The 14,392-nt window shown below is 44.1% G+C and overlaps 1 protein-coding gene across 2 annotated transcripts in view; it reads right to left on the reverse strand.

Annotated features, from left to right (window-relative positions):
• The window catches only part of GABRB1 (gamma-aminobutyric acid type A receptor subunit beta1), a 139,510-nt gene extending 132,601 nt beyond the window's left edge, over positions 1-6,909 (reverse strand). For both annotated transcript variants that reach the window (XR_007504900.1, XM_049793880.1), the window contains exons 1-3: positions 6,802-6,909; positions 6,627-6,718; positions 6,447-6,514 (exon numbers count right to left, since the gene is read on the reverse strand). Coding sequence is in view for 1 of the 2 variants with exons in the window: in XM_049793880.1 (XP_049649837.1) it covers positions 6,447-6,514; positions 6,627-6,718; positions 6,802-6,890 (249 nt within the window). In the remaining variant the exon portion in view is untranslated. The remainder of the gene's footprint in view (positions 1-6,446; positions 6,515-6,626; positions 6,719-6,801) is intronic.
• Positions 6,910-14,392: the final 7,483 nt, after the last annotated feature.

The following is a 14,392-nucleotide window of genomic DNA, read 5'->3' on the forward strand; positions in this document are numbered from 1 at the left end:
CTTCTTCTGCACTAGTTAAGCAAATTTTCATTAATAATTATTGAGGTTTATATCTTTTTTAAAAAAATCAGTTTAATCTGTACAAACATCTTCAGGCAAATATATTTAGACCAAGGACCACTTATTATCATTGTGACTACCCTAATCACTTCTGTTGCCTCACTGGCTGAGCTGAAGAAGTTTGACTTTCTAGTTCTCCAGGAACCAGACTTAAAATTACAAAAAAATGAGACTTGGCTGCTCTGACACAAAGAGGTATGAGGTGTGGTTCATATTGCCAGTTTAGTTTCCTAGTGCAGAGTTTGTCTTGTACATTTGAGAATCACAACAGCCACCATGCTAAATTCTCAGATACTTAATCCAGACAGGGAGAAAGAACAAGATGATGTGAAACTCTGGCTACAACTATAAACACAGCTTAAGCCTCCCTCAGCCTGCAAAAAGTCCCATAAGATAACCTGCACCCATACATGAAAGTCTCCCTACCATTCCTAAAACTGGGGTCCAGTGCAGGATTAATGGGCAAACTTTCAGTATCTTGGTTCTACGCCTTATACAGCCTGAGTGTTTAAACCCACAGATTTAGCTCCTCTTAAAACACCTACCAGTGTAGGATGCCACAGCCACCTGGGCTGGCATCAGCCCTAAGGTAAGGGGAAGCCCTTCTGTTCTTCTAGGCCCTGGAGGCATCTATATCCTTGCCTTGGATTAATAGACAAATCTGAAAAGTTTTGTGTGTATACATATATATAATTTTGTCAAGTTCATCTTGTGTGATCATCCCAGAACTCTTGAAATTAGACACAGCTGACTATCGGTGAATGTTTATTAATGTTTAGGGGAGTTCTGCCTCCTGAATGTGTTAACCAATTATTATTTTATAAAATAGAAAAATTCAGCTATTAAAGTCAGATCAGGTTGCTCACAGCTTGATCCAGTCAGGTGTTGCAGACCACCAAGGATGGAGACCGTACAACCTCCCTGGGCATCCTGCTTCTCTGCTGGACCGTCCTCAAAGCGTAAAAACCCCTCCTCCTTACATACAGTCTGAACCTCTTTTGTTTCCCTTCATGTCTGTCATCTCCTGTCCTCTCACCATGTTCCTCTGTGAAGAGCCTAGTCCATTTTCTCCCTAACCTTTTCACAGGTCCTGGAAAGCTGCCTCTGAAGCTGCCTCCTTCCAGGCTGAACAAGCCCTGGTCCCAGAGCCTCTCCTCACAGAGCAAGTGCTCTAGCTGCGATCAGCTTGGTGGCTCCACCACTGAACTTGCTTCTGTTCAACATATTTCTTGTATTGGCTGGGGGGAGCCCAAAACTGGATGCAGTACCTAGATGTGGTCTATCATGTTCAAAGTAGAGATAATCAGTTCCCTCAATGTACTGGCTGTTGCTCCTATTCATGCAGCTCTGGATGCAGATGTCCTTCTTTACTGCTGTTTATACAACTGAACAGAACTCTAATCCTCTGTTTCAACCTGCAGAGTGACAATTTGCTCAAAGACTTATTCATTTGGCTTGGTTCTGATGTTCAGACTGTCTGGAACCTCTTCTGTTGATTTCTGTCATTTTTTGGAAGGAAATTTAGCAGTTAGACTGGTGATAAGCAGCAAACACAGCAAACCTATGCAGATCCCAAAAGAAGTAAAATACACACTGTTATGTGGGAAATGACTCTCTGAATGTTCAAACAGAAAAAGCAAGAAGTATCCCAGAAAGACACAATCTGAAGATCAAGAAGATTCTTTCTAGAGATCATGTGGGGGAAGAACACAAGTTTGTTCTTCCTTTTTCCACACTTGCAGAACTGTTCACTACCCAAACTAAACAAAGATGCTCTGAACTAACTAATATAGTTGAGCCTTCAGACAGAGAACTGTTTATAAGCCTCTAAAGTAATACATCTGTAAACTTCTAGTACATCAGAAAATGCATTTCTCTTGGATTCAATTTCTAATGTAAGCTAGTGTTTCACCAGTAGGCCTGGGAGCAGCCCTAAAGCAAGAAAAAAAAAAAAGATAAATACTATTTTGTTTCCAGGGAAAGCTAAATAAGTGTAGTAGAAAAGGATGTCTGACAATATGGGCAGTGCAGCTCTAGTACTGTGGGAGACACTTCATTCTCCGAATCAATGATAATCTGCAGTCATGACAGAGTAAGGGATCAAACATGACATGCAGGTCTCCTCTCTGCCACAAACACAACTTCATCATTCGGCATAAGCCATGGTGTCAAAGATGCACCAGAAGATAATGGCTGTCTCTATGTCTAATTCCTTATGTATAATCATACAGGCTAGAAGGATTGAGACAAAATACAAGAGCATGGTATCACATGAAATGGATGGGAAAAAAAAAAATCTATGCAGCTAGCTTATTCAATTATCAGTTTTCTCAAAAGGACACAGAAAGTGAGTGGTTTAAACTAAATTAAATTTTTTCTGGGGCAAAAAGACGTTATCCAACAGGTTGGGATGTTGACAGCATAAAGACAGACTACTTAAGAAGAAATCTTGAGAACCAGGTAATGACTTTTCAGTAGGCAACAGATGACGAGATCCTGCTTCTCTGCAAGATTTGTGGCTTATTCAGGAGATCAGATAAAATAAGAGCCTTGAGTAAAAGTGACTTTGGGATACAGAAGCTAAAGAATCATACATTCTTCCCATGTCTTCTTTACCCTCTTTTTGCTGGGACACAAAACCTTCAATCTGCTGTCATACAAACCAAATCTTCATCGTCAGTGTAAAATCAGTAGGAAATACATTTTTGAGAAAATTATGCATGTACTGCATGTGAATTCTTTTACAGAGTCCAGGTACTTATTGACTGTTTCCTAGTAGATATAGCAATATGCTATTTGTTTGCTTGCCCTGAAGCTTGACGGTAGTTACCAGGAATCATGCTGTCCATGTTTATTCTTGATGTACAAGCAGCACCTTCTTTTAACCATGTAAAGGTATCAGAGTAAACCATACAATTCACATCACAGCAGCTTAATAGATTTAGTCGTAGTGTGGTTCTTAATGAACTCTTTATATTCATGTAAATATCTGATATACTGCTAAAGGAACTCTGCCATGGATGAAAGTTAGCTGAACCGCCATTAACTGAGACAAAGCAAAGGGTCACCTTGTACCTTTGGAAGGGAATGCTTGCAGTTACTGTAGCATGGATATGAAAATCTGATGGAAACAGATTAAAACTAATCTTATGGTATATTAGGGAGAAAGAATGCTTAGAACCATCATTAGGACTTTTACATTCTACTTCTCCTGCTTGTTCAATGTATGAGAAGCTCTTCAACTTATTACCTGCAAAAATCAATATATGACAACATACCTGATGCCAAATGGGAAAGTCATTAGAATGAGTGCTTCAATTAATCCTTCTGTAAAAGTTGCTATGGCAGCTCACTACAGTATTATTAAACTACCAAGCAACTATAAAACAATGCAGTTTAAAGAGCTGAACAGATAAGAACCAACTACTCAGGGAAAATAACAGAAAGGTTGACTTCAAGGCTGTGCAAGTCTTGATTCATTAACTGAGTAAAGAACTTCACAATAGTTTAGTATATCTGAAGAAGCCACTACAACTAGACAAGCTGCTTGAGCAGACGGTTATTACTGATGGTGTTCACAGAATTTGCAATAGTCCAACTGTCTATATTTCACCTTTTTACCTGAGAACTGGATTTACTCGGACATACAGATCAGCCTGTTGACTTGGCAGACAACCTACAGCCATGACAAATTCTCAGCTAATGCACCAAAGGGGTACACCTCCTTCATAGCCGAGAGAGAGAGATATTTATGGATTTTTTAATTTTTTTTTAAATCTTTACTCTTATTTAAGCACAGAGACTGGAATAGAGAATTTAACCCTGCCTGTGGATACCAGGATTTGGAATAACTGCCTTTGTCATTCTGGAAATAAGGTTTCATACGCTCAAGGAGGGCCAAGGGATGAGACAACTCGCTTCAATACTGCTAGGGTGAGACTGACTGAACAGAGCTCTGCTGGAGTCCAACCAGACTCTATTGTCAGGAGGAGCTCACACAAGGAGGCTGTTGCTCTCTCTGCTTGTTGCCAGTTTCCTACAGCAACAAAACTGCCCTATAGAAAACAGAAGCTATGAACTAGCATCTTCTGGTAAACATTTCTGGCTCTGAAGCCACAGAATGGTAACTCTTACTAAAAAAAGAAAACAATAATCTATGAGACAACAGTTTAAAAGGAAAGGAGAGAAGGTGAATGATTCACAGATTGCTGCAACATTAAGCATTTCAAGGCTGTGATTCTCAGAAAAAGTACTAGAATAAAGCATTATTTTACTAGGTAGAAAAAATTTTCTTAAGATGAGATATCGATCCCCTTATTTCTGCAGCGATGGATGAAATTATTGATCATTTTCCAAAAGACTGTGTAACAGTCTCCAGCAACCCAATAAAGGCCTTGCAACAAAGAACACTCTGACACGGGTGTGTACAGGTAAGCACTTGTGATATGGGAAAGCCCCTTTCAGACTGATTCAGAATGGAGACTATTTCTTCCATATTTTGCCTTAAGGAATGGGCTCTTGGCTATACCTGGGAATGGTTGCTTCCTTCCACTGTGAGATATGTGCCATTTTATGAAGTGAAAACATCATCTTACTTTTTTGACCGGTCTTAGTCAAGCCGCCCCCCTTAGCACATGGAGATTAGACGAAGAATCCATTTGGCATGTAACTTTCCTTGATTAAAACCCAGGAAGTTCAAATTACGGTTTCCCTGGGGCTGTGCAAGTGTTGGAATGGAGGAGGAAGCTGCATGCAATTAATGCCCTGTGACATTGCCACTGGAAACCATCACATCCACTACCCTCCAAATTAACAGTATTTCAGGTGTTGAGACTTTACAAGATAAGTTCTGGACCTTTCAGAACAGTTATATTTGTGACGGTGTTTACTGTGTTTGGCTTTCCCAGGGTGTACCACTTTGCAGAAGCAGCAATCCTGTTACAGGGTGGTAGAAACAGTTTGGAGTTGGAGTAGATTTGTTCTTTCACTGTTTTGCTAGGGTCTATGTTCTGTTTTCTCTGCCTCATCTGCACAGTCCCTACCATGCTCCCCCCTGAAAGTACAATACAGCAACAGGAACTCCAGGAGCCGAAACTTGCAAAACGTTGTCTTTGTGCGTTATTAGCACTCTGCGGAGCCTGCTATGCTACACGCAATGTGACAAATCTCCTTTCCTCCCCTTTCTGCCAAGCATATTCGTAAGCAAATATAACAGTTATACACAAACAGGAACTGTGTATATATAACAAACAACAGAAAAACATAAATACGAAAATGAAAACAACCTGTGAAGAGATTGCTGTAATGACAACTATTGTCTAATATACCAAGGAAAAAAATCCCCACTCTTGAATGAACTAATTTGGATGGGCAAATATCACCTTTTTTTGAGTGAAATAAACTGCTGATCATGATGAAAATGTAAGGTTTCTAGCCTCTTTTAACTAAATCGGTGTTCCCCTACGGAAAGAAAGCATCTTAGATTTTCATGAGACCAAACATAAGAAAAAAGAGTGAGAGCAAAACGCCCACGGTGCATACTAATCCAACATGATTTTTTAAAATGTTCAAACTTGTAACTGATTTTTCATTTTCTTCTGGGAAAAGGCTGTCAAATGAGGCAAGCACTATACAGACACATTTTTGCTCTTTAAGCCTGCACGTCTATTAGCATTCCTCCCAGCAGCAGAACTGAAATCAAATGCAGCATGTTTCACACCTGTAGCTAGGAGACTTTTCCGATTTTGACAGCTGGATAGGCAACGTCTTTATGTACTTAATCTGCAATGTTGGGGTGGGGTTTTTTCCCCTCTACGAGAAAGGGCGCATTTTCTAAGAAGCTCCTTTTCCTCTTCTTTTTGCGCCTTTTACTCAACACAACCAGCTTGCAAAGTGAACTAACTCTTTTTTTAAGACGAAAAAACGCACGCCTGCCCATCTGCTGCTCCAGCTCAAGAAACTCCCTACATTTCTGAAAACAGCTACGCAAAGGGCAAAGCAGCGCAAGCAGAACGCAGCACCTCAAACCTGCAGCAGGTATTCTGATCGAGGCAGGGAGCGCCTCTGGAGCGCCGATTCAGGCACGCAACCACCACCTCAACCGCGCAAGTAACTTTTCCAACCAACCGCCGCCTCCTTGGCTATCTCACAGCGTTCGGGGTACTCGGGGGGCAGCCCCCTCCGCAGCCGGGCGCCCCGGCAGGCTGCAGCCCGGCCGGCCGGGGCGCGGGCTGCCTCCGCACCTGCGGGCCGGGGCGGGGCGGGGCGGGGCGCAGCTCGGCGGCCGGCAGGCGGCGCTATAGCGCGGGGCTGGGGTGGGGGGTCTCGCTCCGGCCGGGCGCGGCGGGGAGCCGGCGGCAGCGCTCTCCGGCCCGGCGGTCACTCACCATGTTGACTTCCGAGACCACGTCGATGCTGGCGATCTCTATCCGCATGCCCACGTCCACGGGCGGACCTGCGGGGGGGGGGGGGGGGGGGGGGGAAGGGGGGGAAGCGAGAGGCGGCGTTAGCCGGCGGGTGGCGCCCGGGGGGCCGGGGCGCGGGTCTGGGGAGCGCGGGCGCCTCACCTCCGAAGTCGGGCCGGAGGCGGATGTCGTAGCCCTGGAGCAGCCTGTCCACCGTCTCCTTCACGTAGGACATGTTGCTGGGCCCGTCGGCGCTGCGGGAAGGAGCAGAGGCGGGTTAGGGAGGCGGCCGGGCGGCGCCGCGCCCGCGTCCCTCCGCGGCCCGGCCGGCGCTCACCTGCGCGCCGCGCACGCCACGGCCAGCACCAGCGGCAGCGACAGGGCCCACGGGCCGTCCCGCCTCGCCCCCGCCGCCGCCCCCCTCATCCCGGCCCCGGCCGCGCCGCCGCCTCGCGGGGGAAGAGCCGCGGACTGCAACTTGGTGCGGAGCGGAGCAACAATTCCCGACAGCACGACGCATGCGCGGAGCGGGGCGCCGCGGCCCCCGGGGCGCACCTCTGCCCGCCGCGGCCCCGCGCGCGGCGCCCCCGCCCCGCCCTGACCCGGACCGGACCGGACCGGACCGGACCGGGCCGGACGGGACCCCGGCCCCGCCGCCGAGGGGGGCTGAAGGCGGCGGCGCGGCAACAGGTGGCGGTGGCGGGGCGGGTCGGGAGCGAGAGCCCCCGGGCTGCCGTGAGGGGCTGCCACGGGCGGGTGCGGCCGCCCTCGCGGGGGCGCGAACTCTTCGTCGAGAGAAAACAGATCACGGAGGAGGGCGCGCCTCTGTGAAAATTCGCGCTGGCGGGCACTGGCGTTGGCGGTAACGTAAACGGGAATCGGCCGATTCGAAGGGAATCGCACGTTCGGGTGCGAGGTGTGCTTCGTCCAGCTGTGAAGGCTTAGTTCGCTGCGCGTCCGTCCGTCGATGCGCTCGCCGCTCCTCGAGCGGGTTCGTCGCTGCCGCGCGGGAGTACCTGCTGTGGCACACGCAGGAGACCCCAACAGGTTTTTAGTTGTTATTTGTCAACCAAAATAATTGATCCTGTCTTCAGAAGCGGATTTTTTTTATTATTATTTTTAAAGGCTCCGTGGATTGATGGTCTAAGGTAGCCCGACCTCTTACGAGCAGTATTACTGCTGCCTGATCGGAGCCCTGTGAACAATTTATGGCTTTGCCGGCGCCGCTCTGTTCTCCTGCACAGTAGCTCAGCAGAGGTAACATTTATCCCTTTCAAATTCAACCCGCCTCGTCTGCGCGCTCTGCAGGCGGTGACCTTGGGGTGCATATTTGATGGTTTTGAGGCCCCTACAGTATTTCTGAGAAATGGCAGACTTTTGGTGATCCTTTAGTGGCTGAAATATGCCACGATATTTGAAAAATGCAGGAGTATTGAAACAGTTTGTGACACAAATTCTAGTGATGACAATGCATATTTCTGTGCACATTTGTCACTCTTGGAAGAAGGGGCACAACACACTTCCTGAGGGATGACCACAAGGAGTCTTTCACCCTCACAGCTATTTCCTGTAACCATGACAGTACAAGTTTATGAAAATAATTATTTTATTTATGGTTTGTTACAGCATAATAAGTATTTTCAGTTGGCTTTGAGGATTTTTACACTGAGCATACCTTTCTTTTCCTCCTAGTTTAGTCCTTAGTTGCTGAAAAATGTGATCCCCCAGCTCAACTGAATGGTACTTTAGCATTGCTGTTTGGAAAGATTTTTTTAAATTTATTCATCATGATCAGTACATTTTAGTAGTGTTCAATTCTAATTGATGCGGCTTGGGTATAGACTTCTAAAAAAAAATTTCCTGCCCATAGAAGTCTACCAAACAATATCTTCTAATTCAGAGTTGTATCAAACATATCCATGATAAAGTTTCCTGGTTCCTCTGAAGCACTGAATTAGGATTTTCCATGGAACTATGGAGTCCATTTTACTTCTTGATGGTGTGCAGCATTATATCCTATAGAAAATTTTAGCTTTGTCATAAGCCCTATGAAAGTCAGATATGCCTGTATGAAAGGGAGACCGCTGCTTGCCAAAATATGTCTTCAGGCATAAGTGCAGGGGTTTATTCTATATCAAGTCTTCATTCTCTGTACATTTCGGGGCAGCTTTAGTTTGGACTAGCTGTAGTCCGGTCCCTGGACTGAATGCCCATTAGTGGATGAAATGTTTTAAAGGTGCATTTCTGGAGCTTATCATCTGGTGGGAAAAGGAAGGTGTGAGCTAAGTGTGCCCTGCAGGTCTCCTGCCATTGGGGATGCCTCAGCCCAACAAGTGTACTTCCAGGGAGGGTGAGGATGTTCTCCTCGGCAAGCCGATTCCTCTGAGAGCTCTCCCAGCTGAGCCATCCTGGCTTCCGCAGAGCAGCATTGAGCTTCCTCCACTGAACATCTCAAAAATAAGACTACTGAGCCGTTGACTGTTGCCCAAAGGTGGCACGCTATGGAAGTTCAGCTCCATTTTGTTCAGCTTGATCACTGGGGACATCTGGGTTCTCAACTGGGGTCTTGAAACAACTGCAAATATCCTGCTGTGTGGAGACGATACTGAAAAGGTCCATCAGTAGTTGGAGCTTGGGAACAAAGAGGTTTATATGGTACTTTTAATAACCATACAAGGGAGGATCTGCATGGCATTACACTGCCACATCAGGGGTGGTGAGAAGGATCCTTTTTGCCCCATGGGGTGGATGATGGGAACATGTCTGGGACATGTCTTCCATTGCTTCCAGGACTGAAAATTAACAGCAGAACTTCCACTCTCCCACGTGTTACCAACTGAATTGCTCAATAGTTTTACTTGGAGTTTAAGAACTTTAAATTCTGCTTTCTTTGCAGAAGATCTGTTTCTAGGAAAATAAAGCATGCTCTTCCAGGCCACCAATGAAGAAGAATCTTGTCGTAATTTTGATAAAAATACTCCTTGTGACATAATTCTGGCTTTTGGCAGCTGTTCAACAACCTCTTTTACAAAGAACAGGTGATATAAAAAATGAGCGACCATGGCAAAGAGGCTAACTTGCAAAGTCCAGATATTATCACTGTCATTCACAAACATTTTCTAAAAGCTTTTGCAGGTGATGAGACATCTGGTGGTCTTATTTACAAATGTGGTTCAGACTGCAGCTGCTTCTGTAGCCAGTAAACTTGATACAAAATACAGCAGTGTGTCTTTCCATCCACTCCAGGCGGGTTTGCTCCCTCACTCAGGCTGAGTGAAACCTGATGGGTGCCCAACATGGCTTTTAGGCATCTTGGAATTTGCTGAGCACCACAGAATTTAGGCACATAAGTAGATGTGCAGCTTTGCACTTTGGAATTAGTGCCTAAAAACCTAGGAGGTTAATCTGGAGACTTTTGCCACTAGTTTTCAATATTTTTAAAGAAAACAGACTTTTGCATTGGCTTCAATTTCTGCTCTTATGATCTTTTCTTATGGTTATTTTCTCATATTTGTTGTTCAGTAATCTCTTTTCTTTAAACCATAGCTAATGAGAATGCCAAATTCCTTTCCCGCTCATTTCTACGCTATCTATGAGATAGACATACAACTTGTAAATAAGATTTTTTTAAAGTATTTTCTGGGCTGTGTTAGTGAAGGCAGATCTTTTGGGTGGGGAGTAGTTTCATCTTGATTAAGCATATATAAACACCAGTAAACTAAAACAATTGAAATCCACTAGTTCTAACACAGTAGCCGTGACTTTTTTTTCCTGTATTCTGAGGCATGTTGAATGCTTACTAGAAGTAAGACGAATAATATAATTGCAAAGCATGATTCATAAAACCATCCTGGGCCAGTTGCACGTTCATTTTTCACCTTCATTATGCATAAACTTTCAGGAGGGAACCTTTTTTTTACACAAATATTTCAAGCTTATTAAAGATCTTTTTTCCAATGCTCATTTTCATTTGGAATCGGAAAGTACACACAGTACAAAGATAATGTCGTGCTCAGACAATGTTGGGTAATGTCGTGGTTTAACCCCAGCCAGCAACTAAGCACCATGCAGCCGCTCACTCACTCCCCCCCATCCAGTGGGATGGGAGAGAAAATCGGGGAAAAAAGAAGTAAAACTCCTGGGTTAAGATAAGAATGGTTTAATAGAACAGAAAAGAAGAAACAAATAATGATAATGAAAACACTAATAAAATGACAACAGTAGTAATAAAAGGATTGGAATGTACAAATGATGTGCAGGGCAATTGCTCACCACCCACCAGTCGACACCCAGTTAGTCCCCGAGCAGCGATTCCCCCCTCTACCCCTCCCCCCAGTTCCTATACTAGATGGGATGTCCCATGGTATGGAATACACCGTTGGCCACTTTGGGTCAGCTGCCCTGGCTGTGTCCTGTGCCAGCCTCCTGTGCGCCTCCAGCTTTCCCGCTGGCTGGGCCTGAGAAGCTGAAAAATCCTTGACTTTAGTCTAAACACTACTGAGCAACAACTGAAAACATCAGTGTGTTATCAACATTCTTCGCATACTGAACTCAAAACATAGCGCTGTACCAGCTACTAGGAAGACAGTTAACTCTATCCCAGCTGAAACCAGGACAGTAATTAAAAAGAACACAAGATCACTGAGAAGAAGGGAAATTCTTCCTGTTTCCTGCTGGATAAGCTCATTAGGAGGGAAGACCTCAACTTTTACTGAAACTTGGCCGGGGGGGGGGGGGGCGGCATTAAAAAGTGGTGACTATGCCATCTCTCTCTAGTGATACTTTGTGCCTTCTTAAATGTAGAATGAGGGAAAGTCTATCTGTGATTCTGCTCAAAACACAGAAGGGCAGCTGTGTGCCTCACACTGTGCACTTTGTATGTGGAGGTGATGACTGAAAATGCTAGTATTTGTAGTACTGACTGGTTAGAGTAATTGGAAATAGAGACTTGCAGACCCAGGATACTTGTAATGTAAGTGTCCAGCTGGACTTGCAGTTTTGCAGTCAGTGGGGAGAATTATTGTGGGAGCAGGTACACCAGCCACAGACCAGAAGCAGGACTGGTGTTAAGTGCAAAAGCAGCATCATTAATTAGCAAAATTGCTTTACAATGTAACAGTGTGCACAGAAAACAGAACGGGAAACCGAGCTCAAGATTTTTGGATTATTCATTGTCAGACATCTGTGCCCCATGGGTTACTTGGCTGTGTGGCTTTTTGTACTGCATACACCCCAGCTAAAAGAAAAATGAGAATTAGAATGGATATACATTTTTTCTGACTTGGCACTGAGAAGGTGACATTTTGCAGTAACTATACTGTTAAGATATATTCAAAATTTTATATGAAATTTTCAAATTTGTAAGAATTAAGCTAAATGGTTGGGTTTGAAAACTATGAAATGAAACCTAGGAACTGTGAAATTACTACCTTTGCAGGTAAAAACCAAACCCTGTTAATATTTATACTTAGAGAAAGGAGGTAGATAACAAAATAGGTCACCTATTTCATCTGCTTAGTGATAATGCTATTGTCATTTTATACGTACAGGATTCCCTTGAGTCAAATACAGCTTGTGAGCAGTCGTCTTGGATGGCAGGAAACAGCAAGCTGGAGATGCTTTTAGTGTGCTTTGGGGATTTCAGTGCAGTGGGAAAGCTGTGCAAGCGATTGAGAAGAGCTATGGAGTGACACACTAAACTTGCGCTTTATCCTGGGATCTGTAGACACTCTGATGCTGCCCTGCACTGAAGAGAGCACCTCACCCTCCCAACCATTTCCCTTTCTTTTGGGTCTCTCAGCAAGCCTCCACACCCTTGCCCTTCCCTTAGGAAATAAAAAAGGTACAGCTCAAAACTCATGCCCTCTTTGTGCCCCATTTTTATCCCTCTTTTTATATGCTGTAAAGGTCAATTAAGATCTTAGTGCAGGTTCTACTTTCTTTTAAGAGCCTGTAAAAGACTTAGGACAGTGCTTTTAAAGAATTAATAGTAAATATCAAAACTGTGAATTGAAGTTATTCACCTTTAATAATCAAAGTGAGAAGAGAATATATAGTAAGAGCTATAGGATTCTTTTTGTCCTATAATACCTACAGCCAGCATAATTTAGTGAGTCTTTAATCATGTCACATAAACATCTGTAACAGTCATTTGTAATCCCTTTTTAGATCTCCCAGCCTTGTGTCTACACTGCTCGTCCAACATCCTTTCTTAACATTACAGAATTAGCTTCCTCTCGAGGCGTGCAAGTCCAGCACTGTACCCCCCCCCCCCCCCCCCCCCGGCAATACACTTCCTGTGCCTCCCTCCTCGCTACTTGTGGGAAGCAACTCTGTTGACCTTCCAAGTCCTTCATCCCAGGTGTGGGAGACTCGCAAGCTCTTTATCCCTCTGATGCTAGCTCAAGAGAAGTAGCAGAGGCTGAAGATTCAAGATCTTTGTGCCAGATACTATAGAGATTATCAAAAAAGACAAACCTGGCTTCAGAGAACAAACCATCCAGGATAAGTTACGAAGACATTCAACAAGTGTTGAGACAGACATGAAGAACATGAAGGCAGCAGTTAGTCTGTATGCATTTCTATAATTTAGTGGCCTCTGTGGGCATATTAACTGCAAGGAGCCAGTAGTCTTAAGTGTTGCTGAAAAAAGAAAGTCAGCTGTAGACAGCAGTGCAGAGGTTGGTTTTAAGGAGATGATACTTAAAGAACAGAGATGTATGAAGTGTGATATTGTTATGATTCCTGTTAAAAGGTGTTTCAGGTACTTCCTTTTATACAGTTCCTAAAAACTGAGGTTTGTCAGTGCAGGTGAGATGTCAGAAGCAGGACAGAAAGAGTTAATACCTGGTGTATTCTGTAGAAATGAAGCACACATATACTATTCCGTTGCAAGCAGCTCCCTTGATTTTAACAGGCTGACGCATGCAATGGCAAGTTGCATAAATATTTGTAGGATTGAGACCTTTGCTTCTATGCTTTTTAGCCCTGGTCCTGTCTTTAGTTGTATGGTGGTTTGGGGTTTTTTTGGTATAAGAAATGAAACAGTGGTACTGGAATGGCCCAGAAATTATTTTTCTGATAAATGGAGTTCATTTTCTCCAGCTTTGCCTTGTCATTGTTTTCTGAAGTAGCTCACTGCAAAACCCTATTTAAATTGTCAGGTTAAATAAGTCCTTTTAAAAGTAGTGAGCAGAGAAATATGAGTAGTAGTCTCATACTCAGAAGTATTTTACCACACTGAGCCACTAGAATGCAATGTGTCTCTTTGTCCCATTTCAGTGATGTGATGCACTTGCTATGTACGCTTATGAATCTGTGAGTCACGTATATAAGAGCCTAGCTTGTTTGCTTCTAGCAATAAAGAATCAGAATGGCTGAATTCAGTCACACAAGCAACTTTTCTGGGGATATTTTCACATAAGTGTGTTGATCACAGCATTCCTTCATCAAGAAGAAAGAAAATACTTAATCAATATGAACTTTTCTTTGAGAAAAGATAGATTTCTGCATTATTTACTCTCAAGAAATTTCGAATTAAAAGATACGCCTTTAAAAGCCCTGAGCAACCTGATCTATCTTTGAGGTTACTGCAGATCAGAGCAGGAGCTGAACTTGGCTCTGCAGTTGAGCAGGAGGTAGGCTAGATAACTTCCCCTTCCAATTTTAAGTATTTTGTGATTTTGTTGCTCTAAAGGGTGGTAACATCGCTTTCTGCCTCTACGTATGGTTTGCAGTTCTTCCATGGAAACAGTAGTTCCAGTTCCTTTGTTAATCTCCAGTAACCCCTGCTTATTTGCTGTGTTACGTTGCTGGGGAGATTGAAGGTCCTAATTAGTTTTTCCTCAAAATTATTTTTACATTAAAAGTTTTGGGGTTTTGACTTAAGTCTGATTTGGGATGAAAACTGGTGCTGAACATGGGCCTTC

This window comes from Accipiter gentilis, chromosome 3 (assembly GCF_929443795.1).
Source record: "Accipiter gentilis chromosome 3, bAccGen1.1, whole genome shotgun sequence".
NCBI classification, from domain to species: Eukaryota; Metazoa; Chordata; class Aves; order Accipitriformes; family Accipitridae; genus Astur; species Astur gentilis.